The following is a 15,348-nucleotide window of genomic DNA, read 5'->3' as shown; positions in this document are numbered from 1 at the left end:
AGTTCCCTGGCTTGTTTTTACCGCCCTTCTTAAACAGTGGCACCACGTTAGCCAACCTCCAGTCTTCCGGCACCTCACCTGTGACTATCGATGATACAAATATCTCAGCAAGAGGCCCAGCAATCACTTCTCTAGCTTCCCACAGAGTTCTCGGGTACAGCTGATCAGGTTCTGGGGATTTATCCACCTTTATGCATTTCAAGACATCCAGGACTTCCTCCTCTGTAATATACGCATTTTGCAAGGCGTTACCATCTATTTCCCTTCAGTCTGTATCTTCTATATCCTTTTCCACAGTAAATACTGATGCAAAATACGAGTTTAGTATCTCCCCATTTTCTGCGGCTCCACACAAAGGCAGCCATTTTGATCTTTGAGGGGCCCTATTCTCTCCCTAGATACCCTTTTGTCCTTAATGTATTCGTAAAAACCCTTTGGATTCTCCTTAATTCTATTTGCCAAAGCTATCTCATGTCCCCGTTTTGCCCTCCTGATTTCCCTTTTAAGTATACTCCTACTTCCTTTATACTCTGCTATGGATTCACTCGATCTACCCTGTCTATACCTTACATATGCTTCCTTCTTTTTCTTAACCAAACCCTCAATAAACAAAAACATGTAGTTATTGGTGTTTCTATAGAGCTGCTACCCTTAGAAAATAGAAGTTAGAGGTTTGGAAGGTTCTGTTGAAATCTTGACAAGAAGCTTCACTGTATCTTGCAGTAGGTATATGCTACAGTCAATACACAGCGATAGTGGAGGATGAGAATATTTGAAGTGGTGGATTGGTTGTCCGTCAAACAGTCTCCTTTCGGTTTATCAGGCTCTTGGTGTGTTGGTAGAGTTGTACCCATCCACGTAGGCATGAATTGGATGTAGTTGTTATTGTGAAGATTTTCACTTTGGACCATATTGGGGAGGGAACTTGATTGAAGTAGCTGAATGTGATTTCCTGAGGAAATCCTAATGTCCTAGGACTGAGAATGTTAATGTTAGCAACCGCCATAATCTCCCTTTCTGCTAAATATGACTCAAGACAGGGCTTTCCAATAAAACCAAGAAGTGTTTGTAGTAGTAAATGCCGGATAGGTAATAATGAGAACTTTAAATAGTCAAAAATCAGCTGACTGTGCTGGTAGCAACCCATACAGGGCTGGATCTGAGGGCATGGGGGTGGGGAAATACCATCGAGGAAGATGCTCGCGCTTCGAAATTGTTAAACCCACTGTCAGTTTTCAATTCAGATTCCCATTGAATTCAGCTTTTATGGGCTGCTTTGTGCCATACTTGTGGAAAATGCTGTCAAAGGTAGTTTGTCATGCCTCCGCTCTGGAATTCAGCTGTCCTGTCCATGTTCCGGTTTCAATGAGGTCTGGAGCTTAATGGCCCTGGTAAAACCCAATTGAGTAGTAATTAACAAGCTGTTAATGAATAAGTGTCATTTGATAGCTCTGTTAATGACATCTTGCATCACTCTGATTGAGATTTATCCTTTTTTTCCAGACAGGACGTAACTATGTAATTTTCCAATTGTGGATAGATTCTAGTGCTCTAGTTGTACTGAAGTTGCTTTGCTAGAGGCAATATAATTACTGTAAATAGGTTAGCTGCCGAATGAATTGTGACCATCTAGGAGGCATCTGGTCTGATCAGCTAACAGTTGAAAATGCTTGAAAATATTGAACATTGATTTTGTGATCTGCTGCTGAATTTTTAAAGTATAAAAATACAAATATAGGATAGTATAGACAGTGAAGTTCTGAAATTCAAGTCAGTATAAAATGTTTGCATAGCTTTGTGTATTTGTACAAATCAGAGCAGTATTCAGAATTTTTGTGTTCTACATATTCTGTATAGTTATAGAATAATTCTGAGAAGTAATTGTTTGCATTGGATTGATTTATCAAAAAGGCAATGATGGAAGAAGATAGAACTTGAAACTGGATTTGAAAAAAAACGGATTTGCTGTGTCAATTATGATAAATGTTGTATCAGATTAAAGTAGAATTTGTAAGCAATTTTGTTTCTTTTTTTTCCTGTATGAATATCTGCTTGGGAATTCCAAAAAAGCGATTTTTTTTTTGCATGATGAATGAGTGGGCAGCAAATTATGGAATAAAGAAAAAAAAATCTGCATTTAAAAAAATAAAATTGTGAATTGCTGAAAACCTTCAAATTTTTGAGAGTAGATTTTGTGAAGAATGTCTCCCTAGTATTGTGAGAGTCATTGCAAATTTGGTTGAATTGTATTTCAGTAGACTGGATAATGTAAACGAAGCAAGTTGAAAAAACTCTAAGCTTATACCATGAAAATTTGAAAAAAAAACTGGTGGTTGTAAGAGGCAAGCTCAAGGGGAAAGGAAAGTTCTCAAATGTTTGAATGCCTCAAGAGGTATATAAATAAAGTTTTCTGTTTTGTTAACAGAACTGTACTATGACCGAGGGAATCACCATGAGTTTGTGTCTCTGGTAAAAGACCTGGCCCGACCTGGTGAGATGACACAGTCCCAGACATTTGATTTTGAGTTTACACATGTAGAAAAGCCTTATGAATCATACACTGGCCAGAATGTGAAGTTACGGTAAGCCCTGCCTGCCTCCTCAATCTTGTCCTCTTGTGGTGTCTTTAAAAAGTGTAAGTTGGAATTAAAAATATCATGCATGAAAGGTAGTGATGATTATGAATGGGGAAAAACCATTTAACCTCCCAACTCACAGACTTTAACTCAATATCAAATGAATGGCCACCATCATTGCAACTGTTATTTTAAATGTTTGAATATTTTTGCTTCCACCACATGAAAAATATATTCCCTAAGTTAATTACTGTTTTAGAAAGAACTTTAATTGCCATCAGTCATTTAATTTGCTTTTTACCTGTGAAAGGGTTAATATGAGAATAGGTTATGTTGACTAGGATTGTGTTCCCTAGTATATAAAAGGAGGGGTGGTTTAATTAAAGTGTTTTAAATGATTTAATAAGTTTGATAGTTTCCCTACACCAATCAAGGGTTCTGTTAGAAAATACCTTCATCCAAAGGCCAATGGAAATTATGGGCTAGGCCAGACTGCTCAAAACATTCTTGAGCAGGCAACCCAGATCATAACGTTGCAATTTGTTTTGGTAAGTGTACAGTGAGAATTACCCAGAGTAAGTTAGCTAGGTTGACTACTAGATTTTAAAACAGCCAGAAATGTATTCACAAAATTACACAACGAAACGCAAATAACAGAATAAAGAATCCCTACAGAACTCAGTCTATCCAAACTCAATTATGCTGTTCTGAATATACACAACAGTTCCAATAAGCAAACCCCCTTAAAAAACAGTTTAAAAATGGAAGATATGCTTACACGTTGATGTTGGAAGGGCAGAAAGAGAGAGATAGAGTTCCCATACAGCTCACTGTTGAACTTCTAACTTGTTCTGGACTGAACTGCTCAGCTGGAGAGCTAACCACTTCGCTTTCATTCCCACCACGGGCGACTGTCTGTATGGAGTTTGCACATTCTCCCCATGTCTGTGTGAGTTTCCTCCGGGTGCTCCGGTTTCCCCCCACAGTCCAAAGATGTGCAGGTTAGGTGAATTGGCCATGCTAAATTGCCCGTAGTGTTATGTGAAGGGGTAAATGTAGAAGAATGGGTCTGGGTGGGTTGCTCTTCGGAGGGGCGGTGTGGATTTGTTGGGCCGAAAGGTCTGTTTCCACACTAAGTAATCTAATCTAATCTAATCTAATCATACAGGTCACTTCTAAAACATGATCACTTTGGCATGAAGTCTCATCTGTTTACTTAAGGGCTTGAATGGCACCCTGTGTCTCAGTGGTAAAAACTAATTCCAGTAACTTATGTACAACAAAATATTATCATGGATTTGTGTGGGGGATTTGAATGTTTTCACATTTTTTTTTTGCTTTTTGGTTGGTACTGTGAAGTTACTAGATTTAAGTGTTAGAGTACCAGCTGATAGTACTTAAGGAAAAGTCATGAAGTCTGATCTGTAACATCATTTTTTAAAAAAAATTGCCTAATGTGGTGGCCATTCACTGAAACACAGTCATAGGGGCTGCAAAGTTTCTTTAACACAACAGAAATTTATTACACGAGACAAAAATAAAAAAAGCACAAACCAAGTTACCTATGGAACAGGATTTTTTAAAATCTTAAAACACCCATGATAACAAAGTTTCAATCTGTTTTCCAACACCATTACTTTACAGCAAATCAAATCTAGAGAAATTACCTCTCTGTATGATGTCTTTCAGGTCAATTTATCTGATTTCCTCCCAGTTTCATCATACAAGTAACAGCTGCATTCTCCCACCCTTTTTTTATTTCACCTTTAGTAAATTTGACACCATTCTTGGAGTGTGTATGTTCTCTAATAAAGATAAACCACCTATTCATTTTTCACTAATAAGAATTGCAATACTTTTTCTTGCTCTTCTTTGCACCAGAGATGTAATTATAACTAGCTAAGAAGCATTACACCAAATGCCCCTATTTATGGAAACAGTGGGCGAATCTGCCCCCCAAAACACCTAGAAAAAAGGTGTGACCATTAAATGGAAGGTCACACATGGGAGAAATATAATCTTCCAATCCCTTCTGTTTCTAATGTTTTTCCTAGCTACAGAAATAATTCCTGGAAAATCAGTATTATGGCACATCATTTTTAGCTAGATTTTTCATTGAAATGTTTTTGTGAATGCATAAAAACATATGGATGGGATATTATAATTAAGAAGGCTAATGGAAGGAACAAATTACTGTAGATGCTGGAATCTGTACTGAAAACAAGAAATGCTAGCGATCATAACTGGTCAGACAGCTTCCGTGGAGAGAGAGAGAGAGCAATCTAATGTTTTGAGTCTAGACGCTCTATAAAGAGTCATCTGGACTCAAAACATTAGCTTGTTCTCTCTCTTCATGGATGCTGTCCGACCCGCTTGTGATCTCCAGCACTTGTTGTTTTCAAATTTACTGGAATGCTGGCTTTTTTATCTGGAAGGCTGGAGTAGAAGGATGCACAAGTTATGCTGCCCTAGTGAGATCCCATTTGAGTACTGTCAGGAGATCCATCACACCTCAGGAAGACTTTGGAGGAGTACAAGGTAGATTTACAAGAATAATACCTGGACTTCAGGGGCTAAGTTATGGGGAGGGAATATATATATTTTTAAAAACTCTGTTTTCTCTAGAATTTAGAAGATTAAGGAATGATCTGATGGAAGTCTTCAAGGTATAAAGGTAGTCTTGAAAAATGTGTTGCTGGAAAAGCGCAGCAGGACAGGCAGCATTCAAGGAGCAGGAGAATCGACGTTTCAGGCATAAGCCCTTCTGAAGAAGAAGTGCTTATGCCCGAAATGTCGATTCTCCTGCTCCTAATGTCTGACCTGTGCTTTTCCAACAACACATTTTTCAGCTCTGATCTCCAGCATCTGCAGTACTCACTTTCTCCCATAAAGGTAGTCTTGCATTGCATTACAAAACAAAAAAAAAGAATATGGTAATGAATGTCAGTAGATATTGATTCTAGAGATCTAATGAACATCAGAAGAAAGATTTTAAATCGATTTTTTTTTTAAGGAAAAGCTCACATAATGTTCTTTTCTCCTTAAAATTCAGGTACTTTCTAAGAGCAACCATCAGCCGTAGATTGAATGATATTACGAAGGAAATAGACATTGTTGTTCACACCCTCAGTACCTACCCTGAGATGAACTCATCCATCAAAATGGAAGTTGGGATTGAAGACTGCCTGCACATTGAATTTGAATACAACAAGTCAAAGTATGTACAGTGAAATCCTGTTGTAGATAGTAGTTTGGGATGAATGAAAGAAAGCTGCATATAATCAGACTTGTGAATTAGAGGTACGTTTTTAATAACTAGGCCTGGGTGTTTCTGCAATCTGGTTATATCCAAGTTACATGTAAAATGTGCTTTAGTCAGTTTGTAAATTTGATGCATGCATCTAAGTATGGATTCAAGTTGTGCACACACAAAATGCAGAAAGGTAGTAGATTTGGCATTGCCAACTTAGGCAGTTTGGAAGAAAGCAGCCAAGACTGAATGCAGTGTAATATAGAATGAGGAGAAGATACAGCTCAGTTGTGAGTTTCCCCCACCTCAGATTCAATCTCATCAAGTGGATACTTCAAGTAGTAGAATATTTGAGAGAGGTGGTTATTGAGGCAGAGTGGGGATGTAAGGTCAGAAACATAATTCTAAATTTTGCAAAGTTCTAACATGCTTTTGAGCACTGCATGTATTTTAAGACAAAATATGAAAGACTTGGGATGAGACTTTAACTCCCTCAAAGCCCATCCAATTGCACAGTTAAATCAGGTCCTTAATTTCTGAAAACTTAATGATTGAGTTTTTCTCCAGACATGGAGCAGCCATACACTTATCAATAGATCTGGATATATGCAATTTTTTTTCTTCAGAATTGTACAAGAGGATTTCACTGTTTGTGGATTTGACTGTGGTTGGAGTAACATACATCCATGCAATATTGAAGGAAGTTTAAAGAGTCTGGGGCCCAATTCTCAATAAGATTCTTGGGAGCAATTCTAACTTTTGCTGGTATGAAATTAACCACCTCTTGTACACCCTGCCTGATTTTCTTTAAGATTGAAGTCAATAGAATCTTGAATCAGGTGAAGCTCTTAAAAGGTGGTCAATTCAATGAACAGACAAAATGGAGACTGTGAATCCCTTGAAGCTCCAAGTGAACTCCTGTGTCTGTCATTAATAGAAGTGATGCTGCTTCTCCCTAGCATTACCACAAGCAGATTTTGACCAAACAAACAAAAAGTGATACAAGTTGTCTTTTTACTGGTCTGTAAATATAAAATTTATAGCAGAAACTGGTGTTTCATGACTTTAATCCATATAACCAAACTCCTGCACTTTGTTGAAATGCCGTTTGTAGTTGCTGTGGAAACTGGTATTGAGCAGGGTGAGAAAAAGCATCATTTTGTACTTTATATATGCCAATGACTGCCTTAGTCACAGTGTAAACAGAGTTTTGGAAACAGATGGACTTGTGTTTCCTCAAATGTAGGAAATGATCTAGCCCACCACACATGAAATTTCATGTACAGTCATATATTTGCTAAAAAAAAAGTGTTTAAATTCAACCTTATTAAGAACCAAGTTAAAGCCGCAAAGTTGTCTTCTCCACCACTGACTCCATCCATAGCTTGATGGTGGTGTTATATCTACTTACGATTCTCAAAAACTAGAAATATTAGTTCAATAAAATTGCATTAATAAATAGGAGCATATTCTGATCTGTGAACCTTTAGCTTGAATCAACACATTTATAAACTTATGGATGTCTGGTTTTTCTTAAAACAAAAACTTGCTACTTGCTTAATTTAGATTCTGTCAGAACCATTTGATTTCCTACACCTTCACAATTTAGATCCAGGAATGGATGCAAATTCTGAAAACAGGGGAGAGCTGAGAATAGCTACCAATGATATCAAGGAGCCTGATAATATTGGTAAATGGCAAAGAGATATAAGACGATAAGACTAAGGAATGGAAGTAAGGCCGTTTGGCCCATCGAGTCCACTCTGCCATTTAATCATGGCTGATGGGCATTTCAATTGATAATCTGAGCAACTGGAGGCTTGAGAAAGAAGTGACCATTACTTTTGGAGGCCAGAGATGCTACTGCAGCCCCCCCCCCCCCCAGAGAACCGTCCTTAGTTGCTTTATCAAAGACCTCATCTTCATGAGGTCACTTTATTTCTAATTTCCTATTGTTGAGTTGCTTCAACTCCTTATAATGAAGAAGAATGTGCAAACCTACTGTCATATTTGCACAACACCTAGGCTTAGGTTAGCAAATGGCACCATGTCAATGCCAGGTAATGTTGAGGTTGTTGCGGTGTAATCATCTCTGCTCCTCAACCACCTTCAACAGCACCATTCATGCTAAGGTCCCCACTGTTCTGAGGATCAGCATTGATTAAACTGGATAACCATAGCAACCACGGTTCAAAGAACAAAGTAAGGCTGACAACTGTGAGACAAGTTTCTCACTCCTGAACCTTTGAAACTTCACTGCATTGCATTAGACACAACTCAACAATGCGATAGGAGACATACTCCCCCATCTGGATGCAGGCAGAAGGCACAACACTGCCGAGAACCAGGCACCTACCTCAGTGGATGCCAGTAGACTTTGTGTCTTCCCCTTTACCACAAGAAACTGTGTTTACAATATCTATTAGCTGAAGAATGGGCTGCAAAGACTTTCCCGCTCATCTATCATGAATGAAACAAATAGCAGGATCACTTCCATTACAAACTATCTTAACATGTACTTGTATGTATTTTGCTTGCTCAAAATCCTGATATTCCCTAGCCTCACGCCATTGTGTGTATGCCATTAGTACAAGTACTGTGGCAGATTCAGAGGGGACCCAACCAGCAGCATCTTGGGGATGTATAAAAATACAGCATTGACAGTGCCACGCACACAGAAATTCAGAGTCACAGGAAATTTTCTATATAAAACATATGTAATCACGATCTGTAATTCCAAAGTATAGAACAGTATTGTAGTTCAGTAGAGTACACTTCCTAATAATTTATTTTAAAATATCAATTTTTATTCACATTGAATACTTAGGTGAAAGTATAAGAAATTTAATTTTCTTCCCTTCTAAATTGGTAGATTTAATTATATCTACTTCAAAATGCCCTGATTTCTTCACTTTCTTCCGTAGAACATCATTTTACTAGTTGGAGCTTGTAAAATTACTGTCATGAGCACTGTGCTCACTTCTCAGACTACTTTAAGATATGCCAAATTTAATTTCTACATTTTGAATGTCTTGCTTAAAAGAAGAAACTTACTTTGATGTACTGCATTGGAACTTACATTGAAAATTTGCTTGCACTTAAGATTTTACTTTGCTTTCACATCATTTAATTGTTTTTTAGGTTTAAAAGTTAGCCTGTTTTAAAAATGTGTCGGTGTATGAAATACTGTCCCTGTATCAATACACAGCACAGTATATTTCAAAGGTATAAATTCAGAAGAATACGGGTGGTGAATTAGATCTCTTTCAGATGAAACACTGATTAATATTGGTGCAATATTGTGTTTATTCTGTAGACTGTTACTGCAGTTTCTTATAAGTTCCTTAATTGTTAAAATTTTGCAAAACATTCATTTTAATGGACCAGTCCTGACGGAATCGTAGGTATTGATGGTTCCCATAGGATGATGTAGCATGAGAATTTGCTCCCTTATTACATGTCGAGTGTCCTCATGACATTGTTGGAGTGGTGCCTCTGGTTACAGTAACTAGTTGATCACTTTGCATGTGCAATTTATTTTTAGATTCAGTTGTATTAAATATCCAAGCAAGGAACTAAAACAGCCTTCCTGTCTGTAAAATAAATTTCATGATTTGGGATAAAGAGAATTTTATAATGAACACCCAAACCTAAACATAGCTGCTAACAGGTTATTCATCACTAAATTTTGCCAAGTGATTATGCTGGATCTCTAATCTCTGCTTTGCTTTTTAAAAAAAAGAACACAAAGTTGAAGCTTTTCATCTTTCACTCATCAGGACTAGCATGCAGAAAAATAAACTTGGAAAGAGGACACCAACTTTTACAAAGAATGTTACAATGTCTTCCAAGGTTATTTGAGGTAGTAAGCATTGTTCAGGGCCAGACATGACCATAGCTCTTTCATGAGTTTATAAGGCTATCTTTTTCAAATCAGCATTTGCTATATATCGCACAGACTTCATGAAAAGGCCTGTCAGAAGGAAAAGTTATCCCAGATTTGAAGAGCAGGTGAAGCTAGCTATCTTCCCCTGCTAATATGGGTTAAGCACCCAAATGGTTTATTAAGTAAATAGGATGCTTCTGTCAAGTCACAAAGACATTTTGCCTACCATGCAAATGAATATTATTTGAAATTCAATATTGGTGTGAATCTGGATATCTAGGTCGTTCAAGCCATTCATACTCAATCATCCTACAGTTATAAACCTCAGAATACCACTTCCAATCGGAGATTTGAGTTAGCTATTAGACATTGTTTGCCAAATAATCCTGACTGTGTAAAGAATTACACCAGAAACCAATTTAAGATGATCAGCCAGGCTCACATTCTGTTGCGTTCATGTACACAAGTTACATATGTTAACATACACGATCCTGTACTATTTAGACAAAAGAAATGCACCTATACATTGCACCTTTTTTTCGAAAAGGATCACAAAGAGGAGATTGCCAATTACTGCTGCATTTCTCATGGCAACACCATTTCCAATCAGAGTCTGTCTACTTGGTCTGAATTTCTTCATGGTCTTGCTGCATCTCCATGCCAACCATAGTCCAAAAATCAGCACCCTCTTATGCTCTAGAAATTGGCATTTCATCTCTTGCATGTCAAACATAATAAGTGCAAGAAAAAAAGCTTTGACTTTGTTTCTCTTTTTAGTAATGTTTAATTCCATTCTATGTAGCAACAATTTATATTAGAATTTTTTTTGGTGTGGCAAATTTGCTTATTGGTTTGAAATTGTTATTAATAATCTGAACAAAGGTCCCAAAAGTGTGGGATTTATGTTTAGTCTGCTATACTATCTTATTCGTTTTTATAAAAAAAAAGCATACTAATTAAATTTTTGAAAGGCCAAATATATTAAAGCAAAATGTATATTTAAAATAAATTTGTTGTAATTAGTTCCAACTCTGCGAGCAGCATTACTAATAAATGAAAAGACGTTTCTTGAATATTTACAATGTTTCAATTCTACTGTCTGATATGCACACAGAATCTCAGCAATCATCTTATGGAAGAAATTGTGTGTATTCTTAGAGTTGACAGGTCTTGCACTCTTAAAGTGTTAAGCTATGGAGAATTGCAGCATCATTTCTGTTCCTTGTTTTGCATTTCAGTTCTAAGAATGGTGCATGAAAATTATTTTCTGGTGACATATATTTCTTTGTTTCTTAAATATATCTAATGGAATTCTAGCACAGAAGTGCACATAATATTTTGAAACAATCAAGGGAAAAGGAGTATTCCAGTGTTAAGCCATGGAACAGCTATGATTATACAAGTCCTAATGTCTTTTCTAACTCTAGGTATCATTTGAAGGATGTGATTGTAGGAAAGATCTATTTCTTATTGGTTCGAATCAAGATCAAGCATATGGAGATTGACATCATAAAAAGGGAAACTACAGGAACTGGACCAAATGTGTTTCATGAAAATGATACAATAGCAAAGTATGAAATAATGGATGGAGCCCCAGTCAGAGGTTTGTCTCAAAGCTTTTGAGCAAAACTAGATTTGTATTTTGTCTAAAGAACAAAATGTGTCTTCCTGGACAATTCGCAGTAGTACCTTCTCTGTGCTTGAATGTGTGGCAAGACAACTCCATTCAAAATGTCAGATATTTTTCTTATGTTACTTTTTTTCTACTCTTTATAGTCTTTATTCTTCAGGTTTCAATCCTTTTCAAAAGCAAAGAACTACTGGGAAAATAATTCTAAAATAGATGTCCCCAGCATTAATCAGCATTTTAACATTTGTACTGTAGCACCGACCTGATCACCACCACATTATGAATGTAGCACTGCCATCGTAAGTCAGGCAGATAAATATGGCTCAGTCAGTCGAAACTGGATTGTTATGTGATATAAATATCCTTAAAAATTCAAATATTCATAAATACTGTAAATTATCTTTCAAATATCACCTTTTATCTTCTCACTTTGTAAAGCACAGGAGTGGTGGTTTTGAATCATTACTAAAATTGTAGTGATACTGATTCAATCACCAATTACTATGTTGTATCAAAGAGTAGGAAGCATTTTATCGTCATTCTTGCCAGTTCAACCAGTAACAGACAATGGTCATGTCATGTTGGATTAAAACCAGAAAAGTTGCATTGCAGTAGTATTGAGGACCAGGGTTAAAGTATTTCTTACTAATGTCTCCTATTTATTGCATGGTAAAGAAAAATATTATAATTTTGATTAATTCATTTGTATATTGTTTTGAATAAATCTTTGTTTTTATAGGTGAGTCCATACCTATCAGGCTTTTTCTGGCTGGATATGAGTTAACTCCAACAATGAGGGATATCAACAAGAAGTTCTCTGTACGATACTACCTCAATCTCGTTCTTATTGATGAGGAGGAAAGGAGATATTTCAAACAACAGGTCAGTACTAATTAACTAGGCATTGAGTAATGAACATGTGCTTTAACTTTACCATCTTTTATTAGCATACCTAATTGCTATTGGCAGACATTACCGAATTAACTCCAGGCTCAAGTCTGGTTTACCACTTACATATACTCTCAAGAGTGGGCTTCCAGATGCTCCTTTGTCTCCTTCTGTTACAGTCACGGCAACTGTTGTTGAAAATTATAACTTTTACAGAGTTAGCCCAACGATAGTGTTCTCTGAGATTGCTCACATTGGTTTTATTTGCACTTATTGTTTTTTCTACAAGCTGAAGCTATTTTCAAGACAGATGTAGTTTTTTAAAAAAAAATCCTAATTTGCACATCTATAAAATGTTGTTGGACTCACGCACACAGCCTTTAAACCATTTTTCCCTACACGTGTAAACCATTTACACTACACGTGTAAATCTAACTTAAAATGACCACAAATTTTGTACCTTTAAATAGTTACAGCAGGAGGCACATGCCACTAACTTTGAATAACATCTATATTTCATCTTCCTGTTGTTAAACGGCTTTTCAGTACAGAACTTTGTAGACCACTCTGTAATGTAAGCGTGGTATAGATTCAGTCAAAGCATGTTGTCCAGTATGGTCAAAGCTCTACTGAAACAAAAAAACTTCATACCACATTTATCACCTTTTCAATAATTTCATAAATCAATAGGTAATAAAAAATTTCAAAAGCAGTCAATATTTAAACTGCTTTTGAAACTGAAAAATAACCTTTTTCCAAACTAGTATTTTGGTACAAGAATTTCGATGATCTTAAATAGTTTAACAAAATAAGTGGTCTATTCATAGTTCACTGTCTTTAAAATTGCCTGCAATTACTTGTATGGTTTAGAGAGCGATAAATGTTGCATTTGTTATATAACCATTGCTTGAAGTTGACTGGGTGCAGCCCTGGCTTCCAAGAAACATCACATTTTTGGGATAGAAGCACTTTGAAAATGTTTAGCCAAGCTGAATTATTTTAAAGATCGATGCTCTGCATGTCAGGTGAAGTTACTTTCATCTGGTAAATGCCCATGACTTTGTGGTTTCTCTTGACAGCAAACCAACAGATATAGTCATCTTATTTTTCTCTTAAAATTGAACTGGAAAAATGCCAAGCTCATTGGCATCTTTACAATATTGTTGTTAGACAGATTGCGTTGTGTATAGAAATCAGGTTGCAAGAGAATGGTATTGTTCCTCTTGTGTTTGTAATCCATGGATGATTCTGTTCTATTGCTAGCCTATAGAACCTTTTTATTGATTGTTTAGTACCATATGTTTGCTTAGAATTTATCATACCCATCAACGTTCCTTTCATTAGACAGCAAATTTCAAACATCACCTTCACCAGTCAGTGGCCATTGCTAATTCCTGGAGCAGCCAAATTATGCCATGCTTTCTGAGCGTGTTTTGTTTACAGAGGAAAAAAAAGATGGGTGGCACGGTGGTTAGCACTGCAGCCTCACAGCGCCAGAGACCCAGGTTCAATTCCCGCCTCAGGCGACACTCTGTGTGGAGTTTGCACATTCTCCCCGTGTCTGCGGGTTAGGTAAATTGGCCATGCTAAATTGCCCGTAGTGTTATGTGAAGGGGTAAATGTAGGGGAATGGGGGCGGGTCGGTGTGGACTTGTTGGGCCGAAGGGCCTGTTTCCACACTGTAATCTAATGTAATCAATAAAACAAGCTGGAGTGAGGATGGTCACCCACAACCCATCAACTGACATACTTATCCAACTGCCTAAATTCTCCTCTACGTATCCTGTGTAAACTTATCTGCATTAGGTTGTATTTTAGTTTTTCTTGAGTAATATCAATGTTGTCTCCAGTGCTTGTTTCGCCATTGTAAATGTCTGTCATATGTTACTGCTATCACATTGCCACAAACCTGTTGATCAATGTAATTATCATAGGGACATCTATCGTGAACCATGGTGTATCCAAAACTGTATATGGGAAACCAGAGGACCACTGTTGTGGTTTAGAATTGTGAAAAACATTTTGCAATATAGATATCAGAGATATCTTTTATTCATTTGAGAAGCTGGCTATCTAAGCAACATGTGTTTCAGTACATTTGACATGATTTCATTTCAGCAAGTTTAATTATGATTCTTTTGTTGTTAAATGGTGTTTCTCTCAGATTTACTGGCATAGTTTGAAAAAAAGTGCTATATAGAGCCTCCGAAACATCAATAACATGTCTTGTATGTAGTGTTTATGTCTTTTATGTTCCAGGAAAAGTACTTAACTGGAAGCACAATATTGTTTTAACATCATGAAATGTTGGTAACAGAAATCTACTTCTGTATCCAGTATTACAATTTGTTTTGTTTTACACATAGGAAATAACTTTGTGGCGAAAAGGAGATATTGTTCGAAAGAGTATGTCCCACCAGGCAGCCATTGCATCACAACGCTATGAAGGGTCAACAAATACTGGAAACAAGCCTGCAGTACAAAATCAGGATGCAGAGAACTAGCCTTTTTTTTTGTCAAAGTCTAGGCAGCTAGATTAATAACATAACCTACTAAAAAAAAATCAATGGCAAAGAAATTAGTGTTTTTCAAGTTGACACAATTCCCTTCAGATGACATCTTTGTGACAAGAGATGTGACTGAAATTTATACGGCCGCCTTTGTGTGTTAACATAAAGTTAATCCAGATTTTTGTTTTACTTTTGAAACATGTTGAAGCATATAATACCAAGCGAAGCTACAAAGTCAACGAGTCCAAGTTCCATTATTGTTGTTCAAGCATGTGCAGTTGTTGAGGAGAAAGTGAGGACTGCAGATGCTGGAGATCAGAGCTGAAAATGTGTTGCTGGAAAAGCGCAGCAGGTCAGACAGCATCCAAGGAACAGGAGAATCGACGTTTTGGGTATAAGCCCTTCTTCAAGAATGAGGAAAGTGCCCAGCAGGCTAAGATAAAAGGTAGGGAGGAGGGACTTGGGGGAGGGGCGTTGGAAATGCGATAGGTGGAAGGAGGTCAAGGTGACGGTGATAGGCTGGAGTGGGGGCGGAGAGGTCGGGAAGAAGATTGCAGGTTAGGAAGGTGGTGCTGAGTTCGAGGGATTTGACTGAGACAAGGTGGGGG

General features: G+C 37.0%; 1 protein-coding gene across 1 annotated transcript in view; it reads left to right on the top strand.

Moving 5' to 3' along the window:
- Positions 1–15,089, top strand: part of LOC122540684 (vacuolar protein sorting-associated protein 26B-like) — a 34,383-nt gene extending 19,294 nt beyond the window's left edge. The window contains exons 2-6 of the mRNA XM_043676762.1: positions 2,426–2,582; positions 5,629–5,793; positions 11,140–11,315; positions 12,082–12,224; positions 14,597–15,089. Of these exons, the coding sequence (XP_043532697.1) occupies positions 2,426–2,582; positions 5,629–5,793; positions 11,140–11,315; positions 12,082–12,224; positions 14,597–14,734 (779 nt within the window). The 3' untranslated portion in view covers positions 14,735–15,089. The remainder of the gene's footprint in view (positions 1–2,425; positions 2,583–5,628; positions 5,794–11,139; positions 11,316–12,081; positions 12,225–14,596) is intronic.
- Positions 15,090–15,348: the final 259 nt, after the last annotated feature.

This window comes from Chiloscyllium plagiosum, chromosome 35 (genome assembly GCF_004010195.1).
Source record: "Chiloscyllium plagiosum isolate BGI_BamShark_2017 chromosome 35, ASM401019v2, whole genome shotgun sequence".
In the NCBI taxonomy this organism is placed as follows: domain Eukaryota; kingdom Metazoa; phylum Chordata; class Chondrichthyes; order Orectolobiformes; family Hemiscylliidae; genus Chiloscyllium; species Chiloscyllium plagiosum.
The sequence above is the reverse complement of the archived record's forward strand: the minus strand, read 5'-3'. Positions and strand labels throughout refer to the sequence as shown.